Source organism: Bufo gargarizans, chromosome 4 (genome assembly GCF_014858855.1).
Source record: "Bufo gargarizans isolate SCDJY-AF-19 chromosome 4, ASM1485885v1, whole genome shotgun sequence".
Classification (NCBI taxonomy): domain Eukaryota; kingdom Metazoa; phylum Chordata; class Amphibia; order Anura; family Bufonidae; genus Bufo; species Bufo gargarizans.
This window is the reverse complement of record NC_058083.1, coordinates 495209926-495225477: the sequence shown is the minus strand read 5'-3', so window position 1 is coordinate 495225477 and position 15552 is coordinate 495209926. Positions and strand designations below refer to the sequence as shown.

Genomic DNA, 15552 nt, shown 5'->3' with positions numbered 1-15552 from the left:
TGCAGGAGACAGAACGGAGACAGTCCCATAGACGTTCTATTGAGTTTGACTTGCATCTTCTCCTTCAGACAGTAGAGAGAGACAGTGTGCTATGTGAGTGCTTCTCTCTCCTCGCTCTAGGGATCGGTGGAGGTCGCAGCACTCAGACTCCCACCAATCAAAACCTTTGATATGTCGCTATCATGCATTAAATGTTTTGTGAAACTCAGTGACCCTTTAAGTCAGGCATCCTCAATCTGCGGACCTTCAGCTGTTGCAAAACTACAATTCCCAGCATGCCCGAACAGCCTACAGCTATCAGCCTACAGCAGGGCATTGTGGTAGTTGTAGTTTTACAACAGCTGGAGGGCCGCAGTTTGAGGATGCCTGCTTTAGATCAAAGGGCTTAGCCTATCCTGCACTTTGGTGGCATAGCGCTAGGATATGATACCATTGTCCCATAGGTGCAGGTCCCACCCCTGCAATCTGCAACTATCTCTAGAATGGGGCCCCCCAAAGCGAAGGAGTGCGCATCACGCATGAGTGGCATGCTCTCCATTCACTTCTATGGGAGTTCCGGATCTAATCCAAACGGCTATTAGGCTAGGCAACCCCTTTACCCCTGGTTCACACTTGAGCGTATTTGATACACGCGTTTAACGCGCGTTTTTGTAGGACGTTTTCGGGGCGTATTACAGCGCTTTTTTGGAAATAGGAAACGCGTGTGGTACGCGCGTTCTTGCGATTGACCACAGAGGCGTCCAATGAAAAACAGAGGTGTTTATGTACAGAACGCGCGTCAATACGCCCCAAAGAAGCTCCTGTACTTCTTTGGGCGTAGGGCGTTTTACAGCGCGTTCGTACGCGCTGTAAAACGCGCAGGTGAGAACCATGCCCATAGGGAAACATGTTTTTTTTGCCTGTTGAGCATTTTACAGCGCATAGGAACGCGCTGTAAAACGCTCAGCTGTGAACCAGGCCTTTATCCTGACTGTCGAGATTATATTCAGCTGAGATAGCCCTACGAGGCATTGGGCCTGGGGTAACAGTGAATTTCCTGGGGACAGACTCACTTTAAAGGAATTCTGCCGTGCTGAGACAAGACATACACAATTTCTTGTTCCGGGCTATATGGACTGACATACCGGTACTCTCTACAGAGGAGAGGATAAATGAGACGCTTGTAGGAGTCTTCTACAGAGCTGTGCAGGATTTTCATGAACTCAGGTCTTGCAAATTGCTTTGGTCTCCACCTAAAAAAAACACACCGAAAGATGAACATTAATGATGGTTATTGGTAAGTGCTCTGAAGAGTACTGCACATTGCTAAAAGATGCTCCCAAAAATACAGGCAAGTGGGCACCTAGGTCTGCCATGCTTGGTGTCACCCAGCTTTAACAAAATGTATATAAACACATGTAATGCAAAAAACACTTAAAGAAGCACTCCAACAAAAATCTTTATTCTCTGGCCCATTAGAAAGGTACATTATGTAAACTGTAGAGAAGGTAAACTTATAACCGGTGACTATTTGTGAGTTATAACCTCTCTTCTGATCCTCAGCTGCGTCATGTGACCAACACTCTGCCTCTCCAACTGACACAGGATAGGAAGTGGTTTACTTCTCTGTTCATTCCTATGAGACTGATATTAAGGCTCCCGTAGAAACTGGCTTCCTGTCCACACATAAGATGCTGTGTTATTTGGAAAGTCAGAGTGCTGGTCACATGACACCGCCAAGGATCAGAAGGGAGGTTATAACTCACAAATACAGTCACTGGTAAGAAAATTACCTTCACCACAGGTTACATTGCGTACCTTTCTAACAGGTCAGAGAAGAAAATAAAAAAAAATGGTGTGAGTGCTTGTTTAAAGGGATGGTTCACTGCATACTGACCTATGTGTGCAAGGACTGGAACTGTGTAAACTCCCATGGCGTGAGCTCCCTCTAGTGGCAGCTATAGCTGGACAGATTTTGAACATCTAAGGCTACTTTCACACTCGTGTTTTGGCTTTCCGTTTGTGAGATCCGTTCAGGGCTCTCACAAGCGGTCCAAAACGGATCAGTTTGCATTCTAATGCATTCTGAATAGAAAAGGATCCGCTCAAAATGCATCAGTTTGCCTCAGTTCCGTCTTCATTCCGCTTTGGAGCGTTTTGGTATTCGTCTGATGAAACAGAGCCAAACGGATCAGTCCTGACACACAATGTAAGTCAATGGGGACGGATCCATTTTCACTGACACAATCTGGCACAATAGAAAACGGATCCGTCCTCCATTGACTTTCAATGGTGTTCAAGACGGTTCCGTCTTGGCTATGTTCTGAACGGATGCAGACGATTGTATTATCTGAACGGATCTGTCCATGACGGATCCGCACAAAACCCGAGTGTGAAAGTAGTCTAACTGTGTGACAAGGGTTTTGGAGCGTTGCATCAATAAAAAATGAGCTCCAATCTTGATACAGAATTATGAATCTACTGTATGTAGATTAAAGGGGGGGTTTACACAAACAATCCACAGTATACGGCATAAGTGTCAAAATGGGGGTCCAATCACTAGGACCCCCACCCATCATGCATGTCTACTGTCACTCAACTCTATTCGACTATGGGACCGCTGGAGATGGTCAGGCTCTGTACCCAGCAATCTCAGACAGTCCAATACAACTGAACGAAGCAACAGCAGACCTGTTCTATTCAAACAAAGGACCCCCCATTTTCGTGATCGGCCGGGGTGACACTGTTCGGATCCCCACTAATCAGACACTTATGCTCTAACATGTAAATGCATACTGTTTTGTGAAAAAATTCCTTTAAATAATGTTATAGATACATATGCTTTCCTTACCTAGACCCATTCATTATATTATTAAATAATATTAAATGTTAACTGTTAAACCTACAGACATCCAGAGATATTAACCCATAAGCAGCCTCCCGAAGCACCATGGGTAATAGATAGCAATATTATAAACAAGTCATACTCACCTTAACGATCCCTTTCCAGTGCTCCCAGTCCTCCACCAGTCTCTACACACACAAAATGACTGCTCGGCGGTGTCCTGTCTCAGCCAGTGATTGGCTGGGCAGTCATTTGCTGTGTGTCAAGTAAAAGCAGGAGGTAGGGATCAAGTGGGAAAAATCGGAATGGGAGCAGTGTGGCATCAGTAAAGTGATTATGACATTATACCATTGTGGGCTTTTATAAAAATGTAATCACTTTACAGATCCCCTGCTGCCCCATTTCCAATGCCTCTTGACCCCCTACCAGTCTCTACTTACTGGTTACCCACCGCAGCCAGTGACTGATCTCAGTGGTCACCCACAGCAGCCAGTGACTGATCTCAGTGGTCACCCACCGCAGCCAGTGACTGATCTCAGTGGTCACCCACCGCAGCCAGTGACTGATCTCAGTGGTCACCCACCGCAGCCAGTGACTGATCTCAGTGGTCACCCACAGCAGCCAGTGACTGATCTCAGTGGTCACCCACCGCAGCCAGTGACTGATCTCAGTGGTCACCCACCGCAGCCAGTGACTGATCTCAGTGGTCACCCACCGCAGCCAGTGACTGATCTCAGTGGTCAACCACCGCAGCCAGTGACTGATCTCAGTGGTCACCCACCGCAGCCAGTGACTGATCTCAGTGGTCACCCACCGCAGCCAGTGACTGATCTCAGTGGTCACCCACCGCAGCCAGTGACTGATCTCAGTGGTCACCCACCGCAGCCAGTGACTGATCTCAGTGGTCACCCACCGCAGCCAGTGACTGATCTCAGTGGTCACCCACCGCAGCCAGTGACTGATCTCAGTGGTCACCCACCGCAGCCAGTGACTGATCTCAGTGGTCACCCACCGCAGCCAGTGATCAGCTGAGCCTCCAATTTCCTGTGTGTCAAAAAGGACTAGAAAGTAGAGATCAGCAGTGGAACGGGAAACTTTGTAGGAGGAGCAGCAGGGTTTGTAAACAGATTATAACATTTTATTATATTACACTGTTTTGAGTTGGATTAACCCTTTAAAATCTTGAATTTGTCACTTGAGTGTCCATAACATGAACTGGACAGATTTTATGACATTATAGGCACCGTCTACCAATAATCTAACCCAGTTAAAATGTTAGATAGATATGTAAATAGACAAATAGACAGATAGCTATTAGATAAATAAATAGATAAGTAGATATATACTGTAGATGATAGATAGATACATAGATACTGTATATGATAGATATGAAATAGATACTGTAGATGACAGATACATAGATAGATACTGTAGAAGATAGAAGTGAAAAATAGCCAGCAGCACTCCAAATCAATTCAAAAGTTGATGATTTATTGGACCCAAAATCAGGCGACGTTTCAACAGCTTGTTGCTGTCTTTATCAAGCACAGTGCACATGTGTTACAGACACACTTTAAATAAGGGCATCAATCAAAAATAGATTATCAATTGAACATAATACAGTGAATGTACAGTGAACGAACAATACATGTGATCATAGAAAATACATATAACAAATTGGCCTCATTTGGCAAAAATAATACATCAGACTAAAACAACATTAATTCCACATATCGTGATTTATATGGAATATAACATAATAAGTGTCAGTGATTACCCTAATAAGGTGAATTAAAAAACTCACTGTCAGGTGGGCAGCTGCATGGTTGGCGTTGAACATGCTCCTTGGCGTCCCCATACACGATTTGCGCATGCGCGAAAATACTATACGTAATTAGCGCATGCGCGAAAATCTCGTGATTAGCGCATGCGCGAAAATACTATACGTAATTAGCGCATGCGCGAAAATATCAAATCTCGCGATTCCACCGTTTTCGAGCGGCTGGCTAACACCCACCTTCTCTACTCTGCAGGATCCGTATCCCTTTCTGTAGGTCAAATGCACGTGTGTTTCTGCATTTGAATCATTATCCTGAATCAAGTATATTTTTTTATGAGAATCGCTAAAATTTTCTCTCTTTGTTTTTAGATTCATTTTGACCTCACTGCCTTGGCGGAGGCACTGCATGATGTGACGTTCATCCTGGTTCCAGTTGGCTCCCCAATATCTATTTATTCTATTCAACCAATATATGCCTGGTTCAGTGCTTTACTATTTGTGCGGAATTTGTTGTACATTGTTCTGGATGCCCCCGTATACCATTCATATAGAAAAATTTGATCCGTTTGACCATGGTACCTGCATTATTATGGTTGTTCTTCCCTTTTTTTCCTTGAATTGAATGCTTATATTCATTTATGGGTATCAATGTTGCTACTTTTTGAGAGAATAGTGGCGTTCCGTGGGGATCCCCCTGCGATGTAGGTTTGTTTTCCCATTTTTTACGCCGATATCTCATTATTATGAATTGTCAATCAATATGTGACATTCATATACAAATCAAGTAAAACATTTTTTATAGTTTAGATTTTGGATCTTTGAGGCACTGTGCCCGACTACCATACGTGCTTTGACATGTGGGTGGCCGTGCGGCATTGCCCTAGGACCCAATTCATTTATAGTATCGGGTTCCATGGACTAGCAGCTCTATTGAGATCACTTTGATCATGTGATATGTGTTGGGTGGCACCCATTACTGCTCTGACATGCGCACAATGCATTTGATCCAGTTTCGCCCATCTTAGTTGTGGGTGTTAGCCAGCCGCTCGAAAACGGTGGAATCGCGAGATTTGATATTTTCGCGCATGCGCTAATTACGTGTATTTTCGCGCATGCGCTAATCACGAGATTTTCGCGCATGCGCTAATTACGTATAGTATTTTCGCGCATGCGCAAATCGTGTATGGGGACGCCAAGGAGCATGTTCAACGCCAACCATGCAGCTGCCCACCTGACAGTGAGTTTTTTAATTCACCTTATTCGGGTAATCACTGACACTTATTATGTTATATTCCATATAAATCACGATATGTGGAATTAATGTTGTTTTAGTCTGATGTATTATTTTTGCCAAATGAGGCCAATTTGTTATATGTATTTTCTATGATCACATGTATTGTTCGTTCACTGTACATTCACTGTATTATGTTCAATTGATAATCTATTTTTGATTGATGCCCTTATTTAAAGTGTGTCTGTAACACATGTGCACTGTGCTTGATAAAGACAGCAACAAGCTGTTGAAACGTCGCCTGATTTTGGGTCCAATAAATCATCAACTTTTGAATTGATTTGGAGTGCTGCTGGCTATTTTTCACTTCTAGTACATTGGACCAAGGTGCTGGTCCACACTGGCCGGACGTGCACCCCCTGCTTATACAGTGTGCTGCTTCCTCACTTTCTTCATACTGTAGAAGATAGATACATACAGTGCTGCCCATAATTATTCATACCACTGGCAAATTTTGACTTAAAGGGAACTTGTCATGTGGATATTTGATTATAATCTAACTAATTATATACAATCATTAACTACTAAAAAGTGCCTTAGATGTATTCACTTACTGGTGTGACAGATGGGTACCTCATAATATACACACAAAGATGCTGCATGCAAATGAGCTGATTTGAGTCCAGCGTGATGTCATTGAGTCCAGTGTATTTTTAATTCAGAGCTATAGCCACTCCCCTTCCTACCTGCTGCTGGTTCATATGGGAAAAAAACTGTCATTCAGCAGCAGGTGGGCGGGGAGAGTCAGGAGCTCATGAATATTCATGACTCATCATTATCAGCTGGAGCTTTTCAATACAAGATGTTGGCAGATTGACTGGGTCAATTAAAGAAAGTGAGCCAGCATTTTGCTAAGAGAATCAGTCACTTATTTATGTTGCCCCTAGTTAGGACACCATAAAACTGGTGACAGGTTCCCTTTAAAGTTACTTTTATTCAACCAGCAAGTAATTTTTTGACGGGAAATGACATAGGTCTCTCCCAAAAGATAATAAGACGATGTACAAGAGGCATTATTGTGGAAAAAAAAAAAATTCTCAGCTTTTATTTACATTTGAGCGAAAAGTGTCCAGTCCAAAATTATTCGTACCCGTCTCAATAATCAATAGAAAAGCCTTTATTGGCTATTACAGCAATCAAACGCTTCCTATAATTGCAGACCAGCTTTTTGCATGTCTCCACAGGTATTTTTGCCCATTCATCTTTAGCAATGAGCTCCAAATCTTTCAAGTTGGAGGGTCTTCTTGCCATCACCCTGATCTTTAGCTCCCTCCACAGATTCTCAATTGGATTCAAGTCTGGACTCTGGCTGGGCCACTCCAAAACGTTAATGTTGTTGTCTGCTAACCATTTCTTCACCACTTTTGCTGTGTGTTTTGGGTCATTGTCATGCTGAAATGTCCACTGGTGCCCAAGGCCAAGTTTCTCTGCAGACGGCCTGATGTTGTCGGTGAGAATCCTCATGTATTGCTCTTTTTTCATGGTGTCGTTTACTGTGATTAGGTTCCCTGGTCCATTGGCTGAAAACCCCCCCCCCCCCAAAGCATTAGGTTCCCACCACCATGTTTGACAGTGGGGATGGTGTTCTCTGGGTTGAAGGCTTCTCCTTTTTTACGCCAAATGAAGGAAACATCATTGTGACATAACACAGAATACCAGAAGTCTTCTTCTTTGTCCAGATGAGCTTTTGCAAAGGCCAAGCGAGCTTTTGTGTGCCTTATCTGGAGAAGTGGCGCCCTCCTTGGTCTGCATTGTGCAGTGTCCGTTGGATTGTCTGCCTTGAGACATTGCCACCAGCAGAGCCCAGATTCACCAGGATGGCCTTGGTGGTGATCCTTGGACTCTTTTTCACCTCTCTAACTATCCTCCTGGCCAGCACAGGTGTCACTTTTGGCTTCCGACCACGTCCTCTGAGATTTTCCACAGTGGGGAACATCTTGTATTTTTTAATAATACTTTGCACTGTAGCCACTGGAACTTGAAAACATTTAGAAATGGCCTTGTAGCCCTTTCCTGACTTGTGAGCAGCCACAATGCGCAGCCGCAGGTCCTCACTGAGCTCCTTTGTCTTAGCCATGACTGTCCACAAACCAACTGCAGAGAGCTGCTGTTTTTCACCCTGTTGAGTTGATTAAAACAGCTGTTCCCAATTAATCAGGGTAATTAGGATGCTTTAGAACAGCTTGGACTATTTGGAATGGTATAGAACTTTTGATTTTCCCACAGACTGTGACAGTTTGCTAAGGGTATGAATAATTTTGGGCAGCACTGTAGATAGATAGACAGATACTGTAGAAGATGGATATAAAGATAGATGCTGTAGATGATAGATACATAGATAGATATGAGATATATACTGTAGATGATAAATAGATACATAGGCAGATACTGTAGAAGATAGATACATAGATAGATAGATAGATAGATAGATAGATAGATAGATATGAGATAGATACTGTAGATGATAGATACATACATAGGCAGATACTGTAGAAGATAGATAGATAGATAGATAGATAGATAGATATGAGATAGATACTGTAGATGATAGATACATAGGCAGATACTGTAGATGATAGATACATAGGCAGATACTGTAGATGATAGATACATAGGCAGATACTGTAGATGATAGATAGATAGATAGATAGATAGATAGATAGATAGATAGATAGATATGAGATAGATTTTCTCTACACAAAAATAATTCAGAATTCAGACATCTGCGGAGAATTTTCTTCCCTCAGACCCCAACACATATGACATTGCCACAAAACACATGCAGCAAAATCAGTCAATCTCCTAAAACCCTGGCGATTCCAGCAGATAATATTAACGTAACCCGGGAGTAATCGGCTTGGACAGTGAAGAAGCAGCAGGAGCTGAAGAAAAGTAATTCTGGGAGAATGTATACAGACCTTTCATTCACACACCACCTACAGAAAGCATCCTTCACCCTGTCAGGAACGGTGACCTTTGCTGTCAGGACTTTCAGATTTTCCCCACGGTTAATGGCCAGAATCTGAGCACAAACATAAATGGCAAAGACAGATGACACACAAATACCCAAAAGATAAACCTATCAAGTCAGTCTGTGACATTCTCCGGGAGCTCTCCTGGGTCACAGTCATATTGATAAGAATGATATCAACATACGGAGAAGACAACATTATAATAATCTTATTAAAGAGCAAAATACAATATTACAATAACTGTAATAACCAGTATAAAAAAACATTGAATGAAATATGTATTTTCTATAAAAGTATTAGCAGTAATTAGTATGATAACAGGGACATTGCTAACACACCCGTCCACTCTCTGACATGTTTTTGCCGGCCACATCGTAACCCTGTACCCCTCAGCTGGGAATTACGGGCAAGTTTGCAAGATCCTTATTTCCAGCCTTAGATTCCGCAGAGAGAGAGACTTTGGAGAGATAGGGGAAAGGAGTACTACAACCCCCATACTTGCTGACATCCATACATCGCTATCTGGGAAGATTTACACTGTGAATTGTTTGGAACTGTGTTAGATCCCGTTAGATGTACTACAACCCCCATTCTGCGCAAACATCAGGGTGTGCCCAGAGGGAAGATAGGGTGCATCACTGCCTTGCCCCCTGGAGATCATCGGTGTGAGGACTGCCATTGTAATTTATGTGAATGACTGATGCAGCCAGAGCAACTACCACTCAAATCCTCCACTCCTCTTGGAGTTGCGGCACAAAAAGTTGATTGTAGAGATTGACAACCAAACAGGCTAAATTAAGGGCGGAATGAAAACGCTCTACGAAAAAGCCATGGAATAGAAAGATGGTGGCCAGAGTAACCGGAGACCCTGAGGGCACAAAGAAACAATGGTCCGACACATCTGACTAGAGATACAGTAAGACATCAAACTAAGGGCGGTAAGGCGTGGGGAAAGCCTGCGAGTCCAAGGTTGCTCTAGAGAACTGGCGCCTTATGGGTTATCGAATGAACAAGACTGGGGCGGTCACCCTGTAGCTCACGCTCCAGATACCATGTGCTGTACCTGAAGAGGTTTTTCACTTTAGTCTTAATATGGTCAGGCACAATGCCTATAAAGCGCGCTCATTTTGAAAAAAATAATAATATTTTTTTAAACAATATTTTTTTTTAAATGGAATAGAAAATTTGATTTTTTTTAAAAAAAAGTCCTTGTGGATCTATCTATTTCTGCACAACGGCATTGCGTGCTGCCAGGGAGATCTTATGAAGAAACTTCTGGGCCCGGGATGGTATTGTTTAGGATCTACCCAAATGAACAAAGGCCAAATGGCATTGAAGGGATCCGTGTCAGTCTTACACAGTCCGGGGGTAACAGGGAGAGGCCATTGATATCAGATCGGAGGGGGTCTGACACCTCGCACCGCCAATGATTACCGTAGTTCTTCCAAAGTGGCTCCAGGACACCAGAACTCCACAGCTCCCTCCATTGCGCAGTGGACAGGGCTGGTCACTGCACCTAAAGTGATGGAGAGCAGCGCTGCGGTAACCAGCACCATCCACCGGAGCTGTGCACTTCTGCCGACGGAGCTACTTTGGAATTGATCGGCGGGGGTGCAAGGTGTCAGACCCCCTATGATCTGATAGGCCATCAGTATACAAACCCTGGACGACCCCTTTAAATGATGGACGTAATGTACGGTAACTTCTGGATTTGTCCTATTTTTTTAGCTAATTTCTTTGCGTTTTCCTCTCTATTTGCTTATGGTCTTATACAAAGAAGCCTCTGTAAGGAAAACACACACTTTACTGAAGAGAGAATATTGGTGGTGACACTTACTTACGAAAACAGATTTCTATAAATGAGGAGCGGAGTGGTTTTGGCCGCCATCATAAATGAAAATATTAACAACTAAATGTGAGGTAATCAGGGCTCTCGCACGTTCCCATCAGTGAGATTTCTGACCAATTAGGGATAACATCTATAAACGGCCTGAAGTGAAAAGGTTCTTGTACGCGGCGCGCGTGAAATATGGGAGAAGAAAACCCCTGGCTGAAGGAAGGCCCTTACCGAGGCTTAACGCTGCGGCCGGGAGAACACGGAACATTTATAATCGGGTTTAAGAGGTAAATAATCTCCAAGAGCTCCTTCATTTAGAAATGTTCTGTGTCCACACGGAGAAGAGAAAAGGGACACGTTCACGGGGAGGGAAATGTAACACATGAAGAACCAACACTACCTGCCGGTGGATGGACAGATGCATAATTATGTGTTATCACTTATTATGAACATATTGTTTATTAAAAAATCTGATTTAAAAAAAATACATTTCAGATTAAAAAAGGGAATCTGTCACCAGTGACCTCCCTATCTGTCTGCATAGACACATAGCTGTGGTTTACCTGACTACAAGACTGATTTTCTTTTCTGAATATAAGGCTCCGTTCCCGAGTTATGATACATTTTCTATGTATGCAAATTTGGCCTTGGTGCAATGGGGGCGTCACCATTGCTCTTGTTGCACCCAACCTCAACTCCTTTCTCTGACCCACCCCTCCCTTGCTGCTTTGATTGACAGGGCCAAGCAGTGGAAAAGAAGCCAGGGTGGGACTGGCCACAGAAAGGAGTGGAGCTTAGGTGCAACGAGAGCAATGGTGACCCCCGCATTGCACCAAGGGCAAAAAAATAAAAGCGTTTAATCAGGTGAACCACATCTATGTGTCTAATGTGTGTAATAATCAATCATCTACTGATCCATCTAGTTATGCATCTACCTATCCACCAATCCTACCTACCTACTTATCCATCTATCTCCTATCCATCAATCATCTACTCACCTACCTCTCTGTCTATCTTATACATCCATCCATTTAAAGGGGTTAACCAACACCTATAATGACACCCCAATGCCCGCGTCACTCCTGCTGCATCTCCCTGTCACTTGGATCAAAACATCCAGCAATGGGGGAGGAGGGTGACCAGCCAATAGCAGACCGCGACGAGAACGAGCCTCCCTAGCATCATGCGTGACGCTAAGGAGGCCCATCGCGGTCTGCTATTGGCTATTGTTGATCTAAGCGACAGGGAGATGCAGCGGCTGCATGGCATCAGAAGCCACGCGGGTGTTGGGGAGCGGGGTAAAGATAATCTATATGAGGTGCCTGGGCATGGGGGGGTCATAATAGTGGTCATATAACCCATTTAACTATCTATCCACCGATCCATTGCTCTATCCACCCATTTACCTTCCTATCCTTTATCTATTTATCTATCTATCTCATATCTATCCATCTATCATCTACTCACCTACCTGTCTGTCTATCTTCTATCCATCTATCTACCTACCCTCCAATCCATCCATCTATCTACCTATCCATCTACCTATCTCATGTCTATCTATCTCATATCTATCTATCCACCTACTTATCTATCTAAATAAAAAAAGGCTCCATTAACTTTCCCTAAATTCTCACTTCCTTTAAAAAACACGTTAATGATTGAGAACAGAGCTGTGGAGGCGATTACAGCCCCAGCTCGAGCTCTCTGGCGGGCCCTGCTGGTGACGCTGCGGCGGTACACATAGGCCCAGAGCACTGTCACGCTCCACCATGCTCTGTCAATCAAGATGTTTAATTCAATCACTGGCGAACTCAGACATGTCACATATGTTAAATGCAACATTTTAAACCTCCTCGGGACATAGTAACAATTTATATTCCTCAACTTTACAGTGCGAGTGACAGACTAAGTCTGACATATCACTAAACAAGAAAGTTAGTAAGAAAAATCTCTTCTGAAATTCTTCAGAGCGTGCTACCAGCATTTCCAGGCCCAACGTTTTCAGGGAAAGACTAGAAATGTGATATGTACATCTGGAGTATTCCTATATAGCTGTGTGTGTATAAATACGGTATGCGCATATACATTACATACATGGAAATGGTTAATAAAATTATTTACATGCAAAAAAGGCTGCATAGTCTGTCTTTGTATTATTTCTGGTTTTTTTTTATTATACTTTTTATATACCGTTTATTTCATTTTACAGGTAGGCAGAGCATGGTAGGCAGGGTATCCAAGGTCCAGTGGTGCAGTAACATCCAATCAGAGGTGGGTTATTAACCCATGAACAAACAGCATCATCTCAGTCCTATCACAGGACATAGCTAGCTAGAGCCAAGTAATGTGAGCGGCACAGCGATTAATAGTTGTGGTGTGCCAGCGGCTGCGGAGGTGATCCAACATCCAGATAAATAATTTTTACTCCCAAAAAGTAAATTAAAAATAGTGTTCTTTAATCACCAAACAGCGGCGTTTCAGTCCTCTTACTGGCACTCACTGCTTTAGAAAAGTCCCAGTAAGAGCCGTTTGGTGATTAAAGAACACTATTTTTGGTTCAATAAGATTTTATTATTATTATCTCTTTCAATCATAAAAGAACATCACACATTGCAGTAAACATACAAGAACACTATTTTTAATTTACTTTTTTGGGAGTGCCAAGGAATTTTTCAAAATTAGATAGAAAGATATATGATAGATAGATAGATAGATAGATAGATAGATAGATAGATAGATAGATATGAGATAGATAATAGATAGATAGATAATAGATAGATAGATAGATATGAGATAGATAATAGATATGAGATAGATAGATATGAGATTGATAGATAGATAGATAGATAGATATAGATAGATAGATAGATAGATAGATAGATAGATATGAGATTGATAGATAGATAGATAGATAGATAGATAGATAGATATGAGATACATAGATATGAGATAGATAATAGATAGATAGATAGATATGAGATAGATATGAGATAGATAATAGATATGAGATAGATAGATAGATAGATAGATAGATAGATAGATAGATAGATAGGAGATAGATAGATAGGAGATAGATAGATAGGAGATAGATAGATAGATAGATAGATAGATAATAGATAGATAGGTAGATAGATATGAGATTGATAATAGATAGATAGATAATAGATAGATAGATAGATAGATAGATAGATAGATAGATAGATAGATATGAGATAGATAGATAGATATGAGATAGATAGATAGATATGAGATAGATAATAGATAGATAGATAGATAGATAGATAGATAGATAGATAGATATGAGATAGATAGATAGATATGAGATAGATAGATATTAGATTGATAGATAGATAGATATGAGATAGATAGATAGATAGATAGATAGATAGATAGATAGATAGATAGATAGATAATAGATATATATGAGATTGATAGATAGATAGATATGAGATACATAGATATGAGATAGATAATAGATAGATAGATAGATAGATAGATAGATAGATAGATATGAGATAGATATGAGATAGATAATAGATATGAGATAGATAGATAGATAGATAGATGATAGATAGATAGATAGATATGAGATAGATAATAGATATGAGAGAGATAGATAGATAGATAGATAGATAGATAGATAGATAGATAGATGAGATAGATAGATAGATATGAGATAGATAATAGATAGATAGATAGATAGATAATAGATAGATAGATAGATAGATATGAGATTGATAATAGATATGAGATAATAGATAGATAGATATGAGATTGATAGACAGACAGATAGATAGATATGAGATAGATAGATAGATAGATAGATAGATAGATAGATAGATAGGAGATAGATAGATAGATATTAGATAGATAGATAGATAGATAGATAGATAGATAGATATGAGATAGATAGATAGATAGATAGATAGATATTAGATAGATGGATAGATAGACAGACAGATAGATAGATAGATAGATAGATAGATAGATAGATAGGAGATAGATAGATAGATAGATAGATAGACAGACAGACAGATGGATAGATATGAGAGAGAGATATAGACAGACAGACAGCGCACCACTTCAGGTCAGACTACTACAAGTGCTGAGGATACATAGCAGAACAAGGCTATAAAACATCCACAGCAGTAAAAATTTACAGCGAGTATTTTCCTGCTACATAAAAAACATTTTTTGATTCCAGATACAATAGGTTTCTTCTTGTCTAAACAATTTAAAAACATTAAAGGCATAAACATGCTGCAGACATTGATGTGAAAATAACTGACATTAATAGGACATAGAAAAAGCACTAACAGAAAAAAACTACTACACAACTAAAAGATAGCTCAAGATAAATCAATTAAAATATTTTTAGTTTTTTTTGTACAGTAATGATTTTTTTGCAGTGTATGTAAAAGATCCGCCATTAGAATCTGAACCGCTTTGCTCCTTAAAATTAAATCTAATCAGAATTTCTAATACTGAGGTCATGTCTGAGGTGAGCAGTCTGAGGAAAACAGCTCCTTACTATAAGCTAATACCGCAAACTAATGAGTCAATACTATTAACACCTGCACATTAAATGTATTTCAGTTGGCAGCGTTCCCAGAAAAAAAGGTGAAATGTAATATAGCGAGGTCGAGAGAGAAAAAATGCGTTCTGAAGGGTAATTAGAAAGCTCTCTTTTGTGCCGCTCTCAGACTAAAATGTTTGCCACTGCAACCAAACCTAATGCTTTAAGCCAAGCAACTTGGCACCTACTTGAAAGATGATGGGTCTTGACACCAGAAACACTTGACTATGCCAGCGAGGAGAGAAGCGAGGACAGGGAGGGCGACCGGGTAT

General features: G+C 41.3%; 1 protein-coding gene across 2 annotated transcripts in view; it reads right to left on the bottom strand.

The window, feature by feature from the left end:
• SRBD1 (S1 RNA binding domain 1) overlaps positions 1-15552 on the bottom strand; it is a 204828-nt gene that overhangs the window by 156187 nt on the left and 33089 nt on the right. For both annotated transcript variants that reach the window (XM_044289689.1, XM_044289690.1), the window contains exons 11-12: positions 8814-8917; positions 1125-1232 (exon numbers count right to left, since the gene is read on the bottom strand). In XM_044289689.1, coding sequence (XP_044145624.1) covers positions 1125-1232; positions 8814-8917 — 212 coding nt within the window. The remainder of the gene's footprint in view (positions 1-1124; positions 1233-8813; positions 8918-15552) is intronic.